Below are 18,125 nucleotides of genomic sequence, written 5' to 3' on the forward strand. Positions count from 1 at the left end.
AGGATTTTTCCTTCTTTTGTCCTCTGCCACAGATCTAGACAGTGAAATAATTAACTATTAATTAGTGAAGTGATAGCACTGGCAGAGTTTTAAGGCAAGCTAATCACAAATTCCATGTTGAGCTACACTCCTTAAAAAGGCAGCCACCTCTGCTATTCAAATGCATTAATTTGAAATGCTTAATATCCTCTTAAAATATACACTGATTATCAACTCCAAAATTATTACCCACCTATACAGATTTTGTGAACAGAGTTTAGCCAGTAAAAATACACATGCACTTACCTCATCCCTTGCAATCAGTGTTATGAAAGCACCTTGCTTGTAACATTCAATAGCAATACATTTTCCAATTCCACTGGAGCCTCCAGTTACCTAAAAGTTATTTGAAAATGGCAGTGTTAGTCCATTATTCTCCTCCCTTCTCCTATATGAGTCAAATCCAATAAAAATTCTAAAAATATACTGATTAAAATATCACCCAATGAGGTATGAATACAAAGTTAGTTTACTTTTTGAGTATAAATGAAAAATAAGAGCTGAATAGATTGATGAGCATTTGTTTCTACCCCAAACCCAGTTTTACCTCAGTGGTATTTTTTGCTCATTTCTTATGTCAAGTACACTTAGACCCACTCCCACATGGGCTCCTTCACATGCCTTTGACTAAGTTCTATATGTTATTTCTAAAGCCAGAAGTAGTTAAAAGCTTGAAATCGCTACTAATGTTAGCCATAATAACACAATTACATACCACCCCTCCATACCTGGTCACAGTAGAAATTATTTGTAAAATTAACAATTGTAAATTGCCTGATGAAGATATCATCATGTAAACAAACAAATTACCTTCTCTCTTACTAAAAAAATTCCATTAATTCAACAGTTGGCCCTCTACAGAGTATTTCTTAGTTCCCCAGTCTGGACCTTGAACTGCCCATGCCATCCGGCTATTCCAGTTTTGTGAGGATGCCAGCACCTAAATTTCTACTACCTTTTCTTCTTCCTCTAAAACTATAACACTGAATAGTCTTGTACGCAAAGAGGAAATTAAGTTTGTCTATAGACAGATGCAGGGTGATGACCTAGCCCTGCATCACATGTTGGAGGAGGATATGCTGCCAAATGATGCTACTATACAGGTTAAAGTCACCTTAACACCTCTCTTGCTACCTTCAATAAACCTACTTATGATCTCCATGTGGAACAAGATGTAGGCGACAATCCTGACCTCTCTTTTTGACTAGAATAAAAATGTCTGACACTGCCTTTAGATCACTTGTTCATTTAAGACCAGCCTCAGACTGCATGTGCCTTTAGTTCTTAAACAAACACTGACATCTTCCTTATATACCCAAATTATACGCATTTTCTTTTAACAGCATATTTAGGGGCTATAATTGAGAAAAACATTGGAACAAAATGCCTAGAAGCAGTCATTGTAAAAAAATTCTGTTGATGAAACAAGTTCTGAAATACAGATTTCCTAATAATTGGAAAAAGATATTCAGAATTCTCTGGAAATAATAATTTGGGGGGGGTGGGGTGGGGTGTCAAAACCTTTCAAAAAACTTCAGAGAAAGTAAAGCATCACCTTCAGTTTAAGTAAGAGAAAATGGAAGCATTGAGCTATTTAGCGGAAGAGCAAAGATCAATCTCTAACTACACACCCTACCAAAAGCCTTGCGTTGTCTCCTCATCTCCCAAGACCTCAGTTTTGCTTTCAGATGCATTATCCTTAAAATCCTTTCCACTCCTGGAGGCAGTAAAGTCAGAAGAGTCAGAAGTACATTCCCATGACTCACTAAACTCTTCTTTCATATGAGTATTTTACCACTAACCTTCAGAAATAGCTTACTGTAAATCAAATAATCCCAGCAAACAAAGATTTACATGGTCCATGGTTTCTGACTGGTTCATCTGCAGTCACAAATCAGTGAAGAATGGGTGTAACATTCACAAAGACTTGTTTCAGCTCTTGAGGCTTCCTCTATTATTAGAGAGAGCTGCTTCGGATTAGCTTCTAACTGACTCTCTCTGCAAGATTAGCTTCGCACTACACTAACCTTTGAGGATGACTCCAAGATGCATGTCCTGTTTGAGAAATGTGAAACCTGATCTGTAGTGTTCTGAACCAAGGATGACTGCTTTCAGAGTAAACAAAGTCCGTAAGAGTGCAACTGTTAATTAACGATTTGGGACTTCAGTAGAACCCCAGAATTAATTTAATGCTTCATAATGGAAAGTAGTTAAGAATTTTGGTACATTCGCAAAATAGCCTGCAAGATTTCAACACATCTCTGAAAAGGTTAAAAGATTTCAGGCATACCTCAGTTCTACAGCACTTGTGAGTTGCTTCTACAGATCTTCAACAGCAGCAGGTACACCAGCACGTGAACTAGTTAATGTGCACAGAAGACTGCTCCAATTCCAGTTTTTGGCATAGCACTGAGAGACAGCTGATTACTACCTGCACAAACTGCTGAGTATCATGAACAGATCAACTACACTAGTGCTTGAGGAATTCTTTGAAGGTGAAGGTACCGGCACCAAGCCTCCGGCTTGTCAGACAATGCTAACGTTCATTTCAGAAAGACAAGGTCTGAAGTCACACAAGAAACTGGAAAGGGAAATTTTTATTCAGTCACACCCAAAGAACACTGGCTAGGGCTTATGTCAAATAGGTCAATGACCAAAGGCAATATCAATTTGCTGGGAATTTTAGCATTTAGGTGGGAAGTTGTTACTAATACACACATCTTTAAGGAACATTCACCATGAATGCTAATGTATCAGGAGAAAAAAGAAACCCTAACACTAGTGAAAACTTTGCATTGTGCTACTACGAAGTTAGCCTAAGCAAATCCATGAAATCTGTTAGGTAGGTAAGTTACTGACATAGATGCTCAGAATTAAAGGAAGAACACACATCTCCTCCACTAAGATTAAATAAGGTTACTTACCCCTGTGGCCAACAGTTCTACAGTGCTACTGCACTTCATTAGTTCCAGACATTTGAATTGCCACTGATCACGTTTTTAAATACACTGCAACCCAGCCTCAGAGGAGTTAGCAAAAATAAAAAGCTGGTCACAGCAACCCAAAACACAAACTAATTTCTTGACAGGAAGGGACAATTAAACCCTAGTATTAATTCAGATGTTCAGAATGCAATACTACCAGCCCTTCAGCAGTGTTAATCAAGCTGTTTCTGTGTTTGAGAAGAACAGGTACCAAATTAACTATTCCAAAAAGGGTCTGACTCCAACTTCTCAAGCTATGATCCTTGATAATAGAGTTCAACTTCTAAGGATCACAGGGTTTATTTCCCCCTTGCTAAATGGACATGTTGGGGTGAGGTACAGAGACTTGCTGAGTTTCACTTTCAAATTTGAGATACTGGACATTTGCTTCAACTGATGAGACAGTCCAGCTTCAAATTAACAGAACTGTCATCAGGAATGATCAAAATCAAGTCTTGATTGATGTGGCATCTCCAGCAGAGCTTATTAACTTTCACTTAGCACTGGATGCAAGCTAGCTTCATGCTTTTAGACTGTGCTCTGACAGAAGGTATTTAGTTCCACAGAAACAGAACATCCCTGTAATCTGCTCTAAGTGGTCAGTATGCCTGATTAGACTCAAAAAATGACCTCTTGTCGAACCACTCGGATGCATCCAAACCACAGATTGTATCACTCTGAACACTAGAACTGCAATGCTGAGACACCAAGATTGGCCAGCCTTAAAGTTGATTGCAGCTATCAAACTGGCTCTGCACAAGAAGTGGTGGAAGTACTTCTAGACTAGAGATGACCCTTATGCATGTGGATTTGGCATGATCATCCTGAACTACGTCCAAGCGAAAGGCCCTTTTCAATCTGAATGGGAGACAGTCCCAAGCAGAGAACATATTTACATTTCCTGCCATTGTTAGCCCACAAACTCTGATAAACTGCATTCATATCACCAAGATCTCAGGGGTTTTTTTTCAGAAATTTCAAGTTCGTTTTAGAAAGATTAAGGCTGAAACATGAGGAGGAACGTTAGCACTGGTATTTCAGCAAAGACAGTTTCTAAACATCACTCATGAATTTTACAGAAGGCTACTTTTGCCTTAACATATTTTTTGTTGTATTCTGCTCCATCAGCAAAGTACCTTTGTAGAAAAATGGAAAGGAAGAGCAGAGAGAATGTGTGTAGGGCAGGTATAACATCCCTGACAAAGTGCAGTTAGATGCAATGCAAGTGAGCATGAGGCACATGAAGCAGTGATGACTGCCTTATTCTGTATGTTCATTTTCCTGTCTACTATTACAACCAGCTACCAAAATAATAGCTTATCCTCACAGAATAGGTGATGTGTGCTAGTATGTAGTCTGAGACCTAAGGAGAAGAGTTAAAGCCAAAGGCAAAATAAAAGACGTACAAAATAAGTCTTCTGGATTTTGAAGCATGAAGAAGTTCAGCACAAGAAGCAGCAGCTCTACACCACAAAAATAGTTTTTATATCCTTTATTTAAGAACACTTTCCTAGTTGTGCTAGAAACAGCAAGTAGTATTAAACATCTAAAAAGCATTTTGTTTTAAATAAACCTGATGCTTGAGCCAATTTGATAGAAGTCCTTTTTATTTAATGGTGCTCACTGGGATCACCAAAATACATAGCTGATAAGGGGGGGGGGGGAACCCACAAGATTAGACCATTAGTAATGTGGTGTTCTGTAGACTCTCACTCTGAATAAGTCCTATTCTTTTCTAAGAAAAAGGGACTCCTCTGATCATGATTCCTCCAGAAAGCATGCCTTGCCTGACACAGCTAGCGCTTCCACCATGCAAATGACTCTGGGAGAGGACAGAAAAAACCCGCAAGTTTTCTATGCCAAAAGGCAGCCAGAGTTAGTTATGTAGCCATAACTCAAACATCTATTAGCTGTAACTGTTAGGTGTGGAGAGAAATACTTTTAATGAAGGATTAACAGTGAAAAGAACACTGACTTAAGCTGAAAATTCAATAACTAGTATGTAAAAGCCTCTCAAGTTCCCAATGACCTTCCTTCAGAAATGACAGATATATTTTCATGATACTTTCAACGGGCCCCCAGAAAGCAGAGTTTCTAGACAAGACTGACCTTTTCTGCCTCAGAAAAACAATTTATTCAAGTGTACCTTGCAAAATTATATTTACTGTGCAATAGAAATCACTTGCCCTCTCGAGAAGGCTTAACCAGCTAAATATGCAATTTGCAGGTCTTTATTCCTTTATACTTTATTTCAAGACTGGGTTTAACTGAGGCCTGACAAAGATTACCAAATGTTAATCTACTTTTTGTTTGCTATTCTATTTCTGTATAAAAAGTTGCAGATGGCCCTTAAGTCTGCTTCACCTTTGCTTTTACATAGTATTGAAGGGTTCCTAAAATCGTACTGAAAGTTTCCTCCTTCCAACCATTACTTCTGTGAGAAGAGCCATAACCAGAGAACCTTAATGCAAGCTCAAACACACCTCACAGTTTAGGATGCTGTAAAGCCAGTTACAGCATCCAAGTAACACCTACTGCATAAAGCAACTTGGGAATACTGTTGCAACTTCGATGGGTCTAAATTATTCTGGGGACATGTCCATCCTCCCAAGAGGAGCTCCAAAAAGAATGATAAAAACCCCAAAACAAAAAAGGCACCATACAGAGCTAAAAAAACCCCAAACAACTTACGAGTAGATGTAAATTCACTTGTACCTAAAAGGTCTAACTTCTAGATTATCCCAAACTCCCACCGCAATAAAGGGCATTTGCAAGCGCTACTCACCCCAGAAAAGTAAATTTAACCAAAGAGTAAACTACAGCTTCTCTGCATAGAAGATACCTAAGGGATTTAAAGCCAAGTTTAAAAGCTGATTCTAGGATCCTGATTCTTTCAACTGCTTCATTCACTTGCTCTCATGCATCCAAATTCACTACTCTGTGATCCACCTAAAAGCACCTGGGTCTTGCTCCCCTTCCTCTCCCCCGGCCCCAGCCACACACACATACAACTTCTAGTGGTGTACTACTCACCAACCGTTTCAACAGTACGTTCTTCTGAAGACTTCCTTCTAAAGACTGACTTCTACCATCTTGACTACAGACAATCAAAATATTGCTGACAGACATCGATATCTATGTACTTAAAACTCAAAAGGTGCACGAGCGTCATCCGAGCACTTCCTTTGTATGTCTTCCCATTTCCTCATATCTGACTTGGTTTTTAGACCAAGGAAACCATAGATTTTTGCCTTTTGTTTATGTGCGCACGCACCACTTAAATACCTCGGGAGAAACAAAACTCAAGGTGACCGGTAATTTCGGGAGTACAGAAGGAACGTCTCAAAAAGCCGACATTAAGATGGCTTGCATTTCTGGTGACTCAGAAGATCGCCTTAAGCCAACCGAGATAGACAGCGGTTGTCAGAGTCATCCGTACAGGTCATTTCCTTATCACTTGGACTTGCGGCTCCCATGTTTTGGTAGCTTGGGGTGCTGCAGCGCGCTGCCAAGATTCCTTGCGCACCAGCGGGCACCCCTAACGCTGAGCCTCCCCAGCGCGGGCCTTGGCCAGCGGCCCCGCTCCGGGCGCCGCTCAACACCAGTCTGCAGGGGTTTTACCGCCCTCACGCTCCGCCAGACACCCCCCCCACTCCACTTCTCCCTCGCCGCTCCCGCCATAGAGAGGCGCCCTCCGCTCACCCCCAACCTCGCCTTCCCCGCGGGGGCCCCTAAACGCCGCCATCCCCCCTGGGCTGCCAGCGGCCCCCTCCCTCCGCCCTGCGCGACGGCCCAACGGACAAAACGGCGGAGGGCGGCTCGCGCGGAAGCGCCCCCCCCCCCCCCCCGCGCCCCGTTCCTTTCCCGGGCCGCGGCGGGGAAGGCGCCCAGGCCGAGCGGCGGCCCGCCAACGGCCCGCTCCCTCGGCGCCGGGCAGAATGGAGGGTAGGCGGGGGGACACGGACACCCCTTTCTCGCAGAGCCGCGCCCCGCTCCCGGGACACCTCACTCACCACGACGTGAGCGCCGGGCAGCTTGAGGGGCTTGGGGCTGATGAGCGGCGACACCATGTAGAGGAGGAGGACGAAGGCCACGATGAAGGCGACTGCCAGGAGCAGCATGGCTCGGGCCGCGCTCGCGGAAGGGTCGCGGCGAGCAGGGGGAGGGGGTGAGGCCCGCCTGAAGGCGGCGGCGGCAGCAGCAGCAGCAGCTCCTGCTGCTGCTGCGGGGAGGGGGGTGGGGGGGGCGCGGACCGCAGCCCGGCGCAGCAGCCGCCCGCCTGCGCCGCGGCACCTGGCGGGAGGGGGGAGGAGCCGCCACGGGGCGAGCGAGGAGGGGGGGGAAGAGGAGGAAGAGGAGGAGGAGGAGGAGAGTCCGGCCGCCACTCCGCGGCCTAATTGGCTGCCGGGGCGGGCGCGGGCCTGCGCCCTCGGATTGGCCGGTGGAGGGGGGAAGGTGCCCGCGGATTGGCCGAGGGGCGGGACGGGGCGCGGAGATTGGAGCCCGGGGGTGTTTTCGGGGTCACGGCTGGAGGCAAAGGGCGGCGGGGAAGAGAGAATCGCTCCCGAGGGGCGGGGATCGCGCCGGCGCCCCCTACCGGCGCAGCGGCGGGGTCTGCGCCCGGGGCGGGCGGGGCTGCGCGGGGGGCGGGGCTTTGTCCCGTCACGTGGGGCGGGCGGCAGCTTCCCGCCGAAAGGGCGGGGAGGGGCCGGGCCGGGTCTGCGGCGCCGTGAGGGGAGGGGAGGGGAGGGGAGGGGAGGGGGCAGGGCACCGGGGAGGATTCTGCGGAGGTGGCAAAGGACGAGCTGGGCCCTGGTGAAGGTACCGGCTCTTAGCGAGAGGCCTGCGTGGGGGCGTCCCCTTCCCGTGGATTTGCCGCTGCCGCCCGCCCGGAGATGGCCGCTGTGCTCAGCGTTAGCCCTGAATGCCCCCTTCGTGAGGCGATAAACGCCAGGTTTGGGAGGGGAAGGGGAAAGAAAAAAGTGATGTTGGTTAAGTAAGCATTTACCTTGGCTTCCCCGTGTGCTTACAAAAATGTCTTGAATATTAAGCACCTCTTTCTACACAAACTTTAATACGTTGCCCGAGGTTACCAATTGATGTGATTAAAATGGTGGGGATGTGTCAGAGCGTTTCTGCGACACGCACTCGGAAAGGGACGAAAGCAGAGAGTACTCCCTTGTATGGGAAAACATCGTGCGTCAGTGAGGTAGAAAGCATAAACGTTTTATGAAAGATAATTAACTGACTTGATCGCGGGCGGGTTTTAAAGCCTATTTTATATCATTGCCTCCAGTAAAAACAGATGTGGATTCTGCGAGACTCGGTTTTCCGAGCGGTTGAGCTCCACCGGTTTCTGCTGGCTGCAGTTGGAGTTAATGCCGCTGCCTTGTTCTGAAATCTAAATCCGAAATTTTTTTCAGCATGATGTTCCCTGCTGGGTGAAATTACAGGGTTTTTGTGTTAATTGCATGGAAAAAAAAAAAAGAAAAGCATGTTTGATATTTTTTAAGGTATAATTATTTGTAAATGAAAAACTGCCTCAAATTACTTTTTCTCACTGGTTATTATGCAGTCGTTGACTTGTACAAAATAGTTTAAAAAAACCAAACCAAAACAAAAACCCCGTAGGCAAGAGGGTGTGCAGAAGGGTGTGAAAATAATATTGGAGAGGAGATTAGAAGTAGGGAGTAGGCGGAAATGGGAACAGAGATGTGGGCAGGGATTATGCAGTTTTCAAGGTGAGGACAAAGAACCTGAATTTAATGCAGTAAAAGGATGAGAAACCAAGAATTAGTCCTGAAATGGGATTGGCCTGAAGTATGTCTTTGGTGGCATTCTGAGTTCAGTGGTGAAGAAGTATCAGGAAGTGAGAGGACGAAACCGTGCACAGTAAGATGCTAGCTGCTGCAGTGACAGCAATGGAAGTTGATTAGCAATCCATCTAAGACAGTATGTTAATTATATTGTTAGCAGAAGTCAAAATAAGATGTGGACTGGAAAAAGCAGCAATGAAATATGTTCATTTCCTCTTTTACATATAGGACAGTCTATATGTCTTATCTTTCCAAATATATTAACACAACAGCAGAGATTAATCGGGTAATAACTATAGACTATTTATAGACTTCTACCGCAGAAGATGGTGAGTCTTTCAAAGCTCAAATGTCAGCAGAATGAAGATTAAGCAAAGCAGACAGAGATAAATCCGTCTTTCATAATAAAATATCACTCTCAACATCAAGGTGAGGTTGCATGAGTGCAAGAAATCATCTGCAGTAAATTCCTAGTAAAATAGAGGCTAAATGTATTGGTAGGGGGCCTTTAAAAGCCTTGAATGCATGATATGGTCTTGATCAGTCAGTTATGATCACATCTTACTAGCCACATTTTGAAAGCCCTTCTAGACTAAAGCGGAGTTCCCTTATAGTAGGCTGTGGGAATGCAATGGAAGATTGGAGAGGAGGGTTGTAAATATGCTCAAGCGACTTGCAGCTGGGGTGCCAAAAACCACACAAATCACACTAATTGTTGCTGAGCCCTGTGTGCTTGATGGGTAGAATGTGTTTGGATCACACAGCCCTGTGAGAGACTCAGAGGCACTCTATTGAACGTCCTTGAGATTCCTGCCCTGCTGTGGGAAAGACCAAAGCACAGTGGAAAAGTGCGCCTCCAAAAACCCCTGATCTGTACAGGTGAAAGCAGCAGGTTAGAGATCTTTTCCTCTCTTTGCCTCTTTCTAGCAAGGACTGAGCTCCTTGGTGCTTGCATGCCTCTGCCTGGGCATTGCTGCAGAGATCCCCTGGGACACAAGGTCCAGGGAGCAAATTTGCTCTTTGCACTTCAACCGTGGTTTTGTGGTTGTTCCTGTGTCCTGCCTGTGCTGGCTCACACACAGACTTACAGAGAAATCCATACTGCTTTTTTCTTTTGGCCAAGAGGCCACCTTACAACCATGGGGTTGACAGCGTAGCTCTGATAATGTCTGCTCTTTGTTTTGTTCTCTGGATTGTATTTCTGTGTGAAAAATATATTCAAAGGTGAAGACCTTATGAACTGGATATAATTCACCAATGAATTCCGCAGCAGATTTTTTTGATTCTTTTAAAATATGCTAACGGAAACTCAAGTTTGCCTTCTCTATCTGGTTTGTATTCGTCTCATATGACCTCATTCACAGAGGAAATTCATTCCTGGCACAAGGGAATTGTTTACTATAAAACTGTTTTCTCAATGACTGTGGAACTGAAAATTGAATGCTAACGTAAACATCATTGCTCTCCACTCCAAACTGCAGTTGTACGTAAAGCAATACTTAATTAATCTGACCTTCATAAATAGCATCACAAAGTGTATAATTTTAAAGAGCAAGCTGACCAATGTCTGTATATACCCTGAGGATGGGGAGGGACAAAGAGTGGATAAAACATGCTCATTACTTTGCTAATTAATCTTTAGAAGCAGCTTCAGTACAACAGTGGTGTGTTTAGAGAAGGAGAGGGAATACAATACAAGTAGATGAAAGCAGCCAAACTGTAAGAGCTGTTGCAGCTGTGGTTTTCTGCTTCCTCAGTTTTGTTAATTTAAATCTTTCAACAGAGTTTTGCAATAACAATGTTGTGGGTTGAAATATTCAATATGAACCAAAGTTTGGCAACTAAAGAATCAAAGTAGTCATTTAAACATGGAAACAACTTTGTGAATTGGTAATACTACAGCACAAATGGCTGATATTAGAAGTGTCCTTTTGATGATCTTAAAAGATAAACACTCCCAAAACATGCCAGGTACATGTAAAAGAAATATGGCTTGTTTTAAGATGCCTTCATAAGAAGAGATGAAGTTTTAGAAAGGCAGGTAGCAGGGTGGCAGCCTCCAGCCTCTGGAGTCACTTGTATTGTGCCTGACTATTCACCTGCTGAATTTTCTGGTTGTGTTTTCTGCATATGGGGAAGGGGGAGGGGAGACCAGGATCTGTAGGCCACGCTGTGATAAAGCCAGAGACTTTTCATGTGATTTCCATCCAGCCTGTCCTACTGCATTTAGAAAATGAAATAGCAGTGAAAGAGTGGCTTCTGTGGCCAAGGAAAACAACTTTTTATCTTTCCAAATTAACTTGTTTTCTAGCCTCCCCCTTTTTTTGTAGCAAGCATAGGTGTGGCAGCCTATGTTAACAGCAGTGTTAAGAAAAGAGCATTAATGGTTACAAGAGGTTGGAGCCATGTTAGTAATTCTGGGATTCCTGTGAAGCTCCAGGTTTTAGAATAATGGCAATCTAGGCAGGTGGTTCCTGCCAACCAACTCTTGATCCTGTATCTCTTGAGGAAGAATAGCAAATAGGAACATAAGAGCTGCTGTACTTGATCAGAAAATGATCTATCAAACCTAGTCTGTCCCTGACAGCTGTCCGTAGAGGATAGTTGGGAAGAGGAAAGAAATTATGGCCTGTATATGGTGGTGACTAATGTAGTGTATCTGAAATGTGTATCCCACCCAGTTCTCTGCCTGCCTCTGCTTCCCCAAACAAAAAACCAGGCCCCCTGTAGCTGGACAACAGCTTGTACACTGGTCCTCATGCTGGGCAGAGTTCATAGAATTGTCCTATTGGAGGGTGAAACAGCTCCCAGAGTGCTACCCATGCCAGAATACCCTGCCTAGGTACCTTCTCTGCTGCAGAGCCATCGGGCTGATCTCGTGGGTCTTCCTAGAAGGAAAGTTCCAGCGCTGCTGTACTCAGCATATTGTCCAGGAGCTGCTTGCTTGCAGCACAGACAGATCCCAGCGCTCTTGCAGCCACCAGCTACGCCAGGGGCCCTTATCGCAGTGAACCTGGGCAGGGCTGATGGCCCAGGGGCTTCCGCAGAATCGCTCCCCAGGGTTGCCAGCGCACAGGCAGGTGGTGTTTGTAGGCAGCCCGGGCTCAGGTCGAACTCAGGCTGCCTGGTGGGAGCAGAGGAGGTGTTGGTGGCCGATTGTGTGGTACAGAAGTAGGTGATGTGTACATATATAGCCCAGCCACCAGCCTAGTTTCCTGGAGCTTCTGCAGCTCTTTTGGGATGAACACACTGGAAAGAAAAATGCTGAAAGCACCGTTTAAATGAGGGTTTTGTCTTCACACTGTTCTTCAAGCTTATTTAACTGTTTAATGTTTTTGCCGTAGTTATTTAAAAAAAAAAGGTAAAACGATATCCAAAATTCACGACTCATAAATTGTGAACCATTATCAGTTAGAATGAGTTTATTTTCTATTTGATACTGAAGAAGTAACTGTACTATTTTACATGTTGAGCAATAGATCTATTGAAATAAAATTAATGACAACCTAGTAGTAAAAAGAAATCCATACTGTCTGATTTTAAAAGGCATAAATTAAACTTGGGACCAAGATGATCCTGAATTTCATTTAGTATCTGTGTTTCTTTTAATTTGGTACACCTACTTATACCATACTTCACACTGGAACGATTTGCTGTTCACACCTGGATGTAAGAGACTCCTTTAACTTGCTAAATATTCCTGGGGATGTTGTGGATTGTGGGTTGGAGAAGGCTGAGCGGCCTCCCTGTCCTTGGGTGGCATGGAAACCACACTGGAGCAAGTACTGCTGAAAGCAGGCAGGAACGGGCACAGGGGGGAACAGGCTGTGGGTGTCCTTTGCATTGAAAGGCTCCGTGCTAAAACTTTTAAGTACCTGTAAGAAGTGAACACAGGCTTTTTGCACAGGGACAGCCACTTTGTCTCTTGACACAAGAGCACCTATTCTGAATTGTTCTTATCGCCTCAAAAATTATATTTAAGCAGATGATTATAATGGAAGTTCATGTTACAAGATGGGACACGTGGCATTATCGATAACAACAGTTGTCTGACCAGATGAAGCCACAGATAGGAGCGTGTGCTTGCCTGACCCAGAAGCCACGACAGGCTGTATAGTACCCCCATTGCCTCGCTGCCTGTCCCACCATATTGCACCCAGCCCCTGGGAACCCACCTTCCGGGCCACCGTAACCGAACACGTACAGGAAAATGTGCTATGCAAGCAGAAGGGACACACTGGTGAGTTTGAAAATGTAGTTCCACTAAAATTGCCTTCCTCTCAGATGTAGTAAGTATGATTTTCTCCACTACTTACTCTACCTTGAATGGTAGGTAAGAGGATTTTTTAATTCCTAATAAAAAGTGGTTGTTTTTCTAACAGCAGACATGCTGTAGCCTTTATTGCAGAAAGCTTAGTCCTTGTATCTTGAGAGTCTTCATCCTAAAACTGGTCTGTAGACCCATTCTTACAATAACAGTATTTCAAGATGTGACACATGTCAGTCTTTTCTGGAGTTGCTCTGGTTTTCCATACCTTCCCCCTGCAACCTTCCACTCTTCAGCACTGTGGTAGAGCCTTTCCTCCTTTGCCAGCAAAATCAGATGCCACGACTCCTGTCCTGCCTCACAGTTCTCCACCCTGGTGGCAGCTGCCCCCTTTCCCCGGTGGCCTAGGGAAGAGCTGAACTTCTGAGTGCATAAAGCAAGGATCTGCTGGCCAGAGAGAGTGAAGAAGTTGTGCTTTGATGAGGTATCTATGCTTCAGGGGGGTGGAGGAGGAGAAGATGCCAGTGCTGCGCTTACTGTGGGGTGGTGCCTACCTCCCCCTGGAAAAGTGGATAATGAGAGAAAGGGAAGAGTCTTGCAGACCTAAGAAACTCCACTGACCCCTTGTTTAACAAACTGAGAACAGCAATGGGACGATTACCATGGTTTCACCTGCCCTTGCTCCCTACCTGTCTAGGAAATCCACAGCTGCTGTGGCTTGCAATTACCATCTCTAAGCTCATCTTGTGATACTGTGACAGAGAGAGGTTTAATACAGAGTCTCATCTGTGAAGAAGTTAGCTCCTTGGTTACTATACATTTTTAGGTTTTCAGATAGTAATTCTAGGTGGACAGCCAAGGGAGAAACCCTTTCCCGGCTGTTTTCAGTCCTTCAGGAATCACCATTGAAGCTATCCCACTGCTTAAGCAATGTTTGAATTCGTGGTCTGCCTTTCCTCAGAGGCAGTCTTTCCCCTTTTACTGTCATTGTTACCTTCCTGGATATGTATTTTCATGAATGCTTTCATTTTTTAGCCAGATAGGGAACATTTTTGTAATTATACTTCCAGGAACTTCTGGCCTATTTCTTTACCTGGTTTCTGCTCAGCAACTTGAGCTTTCTGCTCAGCAACTTGAAGTTGCTCCCACCCAAGCTGTTACTGTTATTTTTCCAAAATAGGCATAATTTTATGCTTTATATCATGTCTTTGGAAACACGTACCTCTAGGTAATCTATAAAGATTGACAGGTCCTAAACTTCCATGAGTTTGCTCTGCTTGGGATTAAGGTACCAGTTATACCACCCCAAGTCATTCAGTCAAGCCATGTCTATTATGCACACATTCATATGACTCAATCGTATTACAAAAGGTCAAGTTAATGATCTGCAGTCTTTGTAGGCCTCTGGTTTCTCAAAAACTTACCTTTCATAGGTGATCTTCTTAGGTAGTTTCTGTACTTGTAAAGCTGCTGCATTGCTCTGCAGTTCTTCGTGCCTCTCGCTGATAATGGTTCATGTTTCTAGAGCTGCTTGCCCTATCCCACATGTGGGAGATCTTCATACTCTCCCATTGCTCTTTGCTTTGTAGATGCACTCTTACAAATACTGGAAGGACCAAAGTTACCTCCTCCAGGTTCACGCCAGGTCCTCTTTCAAAGCAATTCAGAGAACTTTCTTTGCTCAATCTTTTCACATGAATTAAGCCTGTTTCCAGTTCCAGGTAACACAATGGGTATAGACAGCACTGGCAAGAGGCTGGTGTTTATTTCTTGGATGCAATTACACAACATCTGTCCTTGTTACCAGTCTTTGGCATGAACTGCAGAGAAGCTGCTGTTACGCAATGGAAATTGAGAAGATCTCTTGTACGTAACTCTGTTCTCCTCTTCTAACCTAAGAAATGAGTACAAAATGGCTTGCTGAAAACAAGCAATTCAACCATTTCTCCCCCTTGCATTGCTATCAGATACATCAGAGTTGCTTGTACTCCTCCAAGTCTGTCTCCATCCTCGAACAGTGCATCCCATTGCCATCCTGCTGTCAGCCAGGGAAAGGACAGCGTGTACAGATTGGGCCCTATCGCTTTGAAGGGAAAAAGAGAAATCAGAGACACTTTGTCAGCTTTTGCTTTGCTGCATATAAGCTTGCTTTGGTATAAACCCTGGAGAAATATAGAAACATAGAGAGCTTTGAAATAGGATTTAAAAAGGAATCAGTGCCTTATCTTCCATTTGAGGAAAAAAAAATGGTGTGAAGGACAGAGGGTAAGTCAGACAAAAAAAGAAAGAAGCCAAAATTAGAACAGCAAAAGAGACTACTACCCAAAAGCAACAGGAAACAGGCAGGCATAGATTGCCAATTAACATTTCAGATCAAAGGAAAATTCTGATCAAAACCTTTTTCTTCTAAGAAGCATCATGACTTTCCAGTATCTACTGGGGTGAAGCAAGCACATTTTACACAAAAGAAGGCCCAAAAGAATAAGCCCAACAGCCATAAAGCTTGTGGAAACCATTTTACACGGCTGACAACTAGGACAAAAAACAGGACAAAACCCCATCGGAGCCCAGAGCATCGGCATCAGTGCCCTTGTTCATCAGTCGATTTCCACCCTGTGCCAGCTACAGGAGATCTGAGGCACAGACCAGTGTCTTTCACCCCACACGTGTCTCTGTAGATGCATTTACCTTGTGTAGAGCCTCAGACTGCCCAGGAAAAATGCCACTGCTATGCCCCCCATCCTAAAAAACCCCACAAATGCTCCAACATGTTTATTCCCCAGGAGACTGAGCCCCTGTAAACTGGAATGAACAGGCACCTCGCAGTGCTACAAGTGCTGAGTGAAGGTAACTTTGCAGTGACTACCTGTTGTGTGTTTGGTGGGTTGTCACACAGGTACACGCACCTTTTTGAGGGGTTTGTAACCAGTGTTCACATATAGGGATATGCATGTGTATCACAACCCTCTGTGAGCATTTAGGCAATGACACTACCTCTATAGATGGGCATCCCTTCTCTGTCCTGAAGCTGGGGAAGGGACAGTGAAGATGAAGTGCAGATGGAAGATTTTAGGCTCTGTCAGCAGACCCTGTGGCTCCCGTGGAAACTATTGCTGTGCTGCCACTGCACAAGGTTTGCTATAAGGCAGTCAAACCCCCAGCTTGTTTCCATACTGACAGTGGACATGTGCATCATGGGCATGAGGTTTTTGAGCAGGTAAAAACAAACCAAAAAAGATTTTTAAATTATAGAGACAGAACAAGGCTGGACATAAACAGACAAGTCTGCATCAAAAACAAGAGCAGATGTAAAGTAAAAAAACCAGTAATCGCTTTGCTCTTTGGTTGTGTACACAGCAATTCATGGCTGTGATAATTCATTAACACATCATTAAAACTCTGAGTGAGCTCAGACTCAGCCAGGCAAGAGCATGAGCATTTCAACTGGTATTTTGAATCACAGAATCATAGAATGGTTTGGGTTGGAAGGCACCTTAAAGATCATTTAGTGCCATGGGCAGGGACACCTCCCACTAGACCAGGTTGCTCAAAGCCCCATCCAACCTGGCCTTGAACACTGCCAGGGAGGGGGCAGCCACAATCTCTCTGAGCAACCTGTTCCAGTGTCTCACCACCCTAACAGTAAAGAATTTCTTCTTTACATCTAATCTAAATCTACCCTTTCAGTTTAAAACCGTTACCCCTCGTCCTATCGCTACACCCCCTGATAAAGAGTCCCTCCCCACCTTTCCTGTAGCCCCCTTGAAGTACTGGAAGGCTGCTATAAGGTCTCCCCAGAGCCTTCTCTCCTCTAGGCTGAACAACCTCAACTCTCTCAGCCTGTCCTCATGAGAGGGGTGCTCCAGTCCCCCAGTCATCTTCGTGATGGCACATTTGAAAACAGTAGTCAGCTACTTTTCCAGATTTTCTAAAATCTTACCTAAAAAAAAAAAGCCTTCACAGGTCAGAGCCTCCTGGCTACAGTCCATGCTCCAGCCTTCAAGGAGGGGAGGAAGAAGAAATGATCATTTGAATTCATATAGTTTTAATTTTCATTTTTTCCCTAGCTTTCTATTGGGCAAACGATTTGCTTGACTCTTTCAGAGCCCTAGTCACACTGTAACAGTCCTTATTTGCCATTATATTTCCTGTACAAGATGGTGATATTTATAGCAACTTTCTCAGTCCCTTGCCTAGCTGACTTGTTATTGCTGAGACACTGACAGAGCAGTAGCAGGAGGCAACTACTCCAGCTGAGATTTTTGTAACAAATTACCCATGGACAGTCATTGGCCAACAACAGAATGAGTCAGAGGAAATTATTGTTTATAGTTTACAGAATGCATGTGACATTAAGCATGTTTGAAAGAGAAGTCCCTGCCTTGAATAGCTTAGATTGAAATTAGCTGAGGCAGCAGAGGAGGAGGGAGGGCAAGCAAAAGCAAGTCTTGCCAATTCATGGCACAGTGCCTGGTAATAGGTCGCCAAGCAGGAAATAAAACCCTGGCTTCATTATCAACATCAGGCCTGTGCTCAGGTGTCACTGACTTATTTCCTGGAGATGTCTCAAAACATGACCAAAGCCTTTTTAGAAGAGAACTTAGCTCCTGCTATGATGCAGATAGGACATTGTATTTTGTTCTCATGACTAGTGGCTCAAATAAATGAGCCCTAAAATGTGAGGTATTCCTGCAAAAGACTAGCAGATTGTACACGTGGCAGGTACCGTGTGCAGATGGTACAGACAGATGGACTCTGGTGTCCCCAAACACTGAGCTGATTTGATGAAGGGAAGAAGCATCCTTGAGCGTTCATTCATCAAGTTGGAGCCTCTTAGGTAGGATAAAGGATGCAAAGGTGAGTAAACAGAAAATAGCACAAAACAGTGACCTGGTCAAAAAGCTACCAGCAGAAGGGCGTGTGTGTATGTGTGTGTGTGTGTGTAGAGGTAGGGAGGGAGAGGAAGAATTGTAATTAGGTCATAGGGACCAAGAGACAAATAACAGGACAAGCTTATCT

The 18,125-nt window shown here is 44.4% G+C and overlaps 1 protein-coding gene across 3 annotated transcripts in view; it reads right to left on the minus strand.

Moving 5' to 3' along the window:
• KDSR (3-ketodihydrosphingosine reductase) overlaps positions 1–7,445 on the minus strand; it is a 28,632-nt gene extending 21,187 nt beyond the window's left edge. The window contains exons 1-2 of one of the 3 annotated variants that reach the window (XR_012623550.1): positions 7,037–7,445; positions 286–375 (exon numbers count right to left, since the gene is read on the minus strand). Coding sequence is in view for 2 of the 3 variants with exons in the window: in XM_074826908.1 (XP_074683009.1) it covers positions 286–375; positions 7,037–7,144 (198 nt within the window). In the remaining variant the exon portion in view is untranslated. The remainder of the gene's footprint in view (positions 1–285; positions 376–7,036) is intronic. The other 2 variants (XM_074826908.1, XM_074826900.1) reach the window with 2 other exon arrangements.
• Positions 7,446–18,125: the final 10,680 nt, after the last annotated feature.

This window comes from Strix aluco, chromosome 1 (genome assembly GCF_031877795.1).
Source record: "Strix aluco isolate bStrAlu1 chromosome 1, bStrAlu1.hap1, whole genome shotgun sequence".
Classification (NCBI taxonomy): domain Eukaryota; kingdom Metazoa; phylum Chordata; class Aves; order Strigiformes; family Strigidae; genus Strix; species Strix aluco.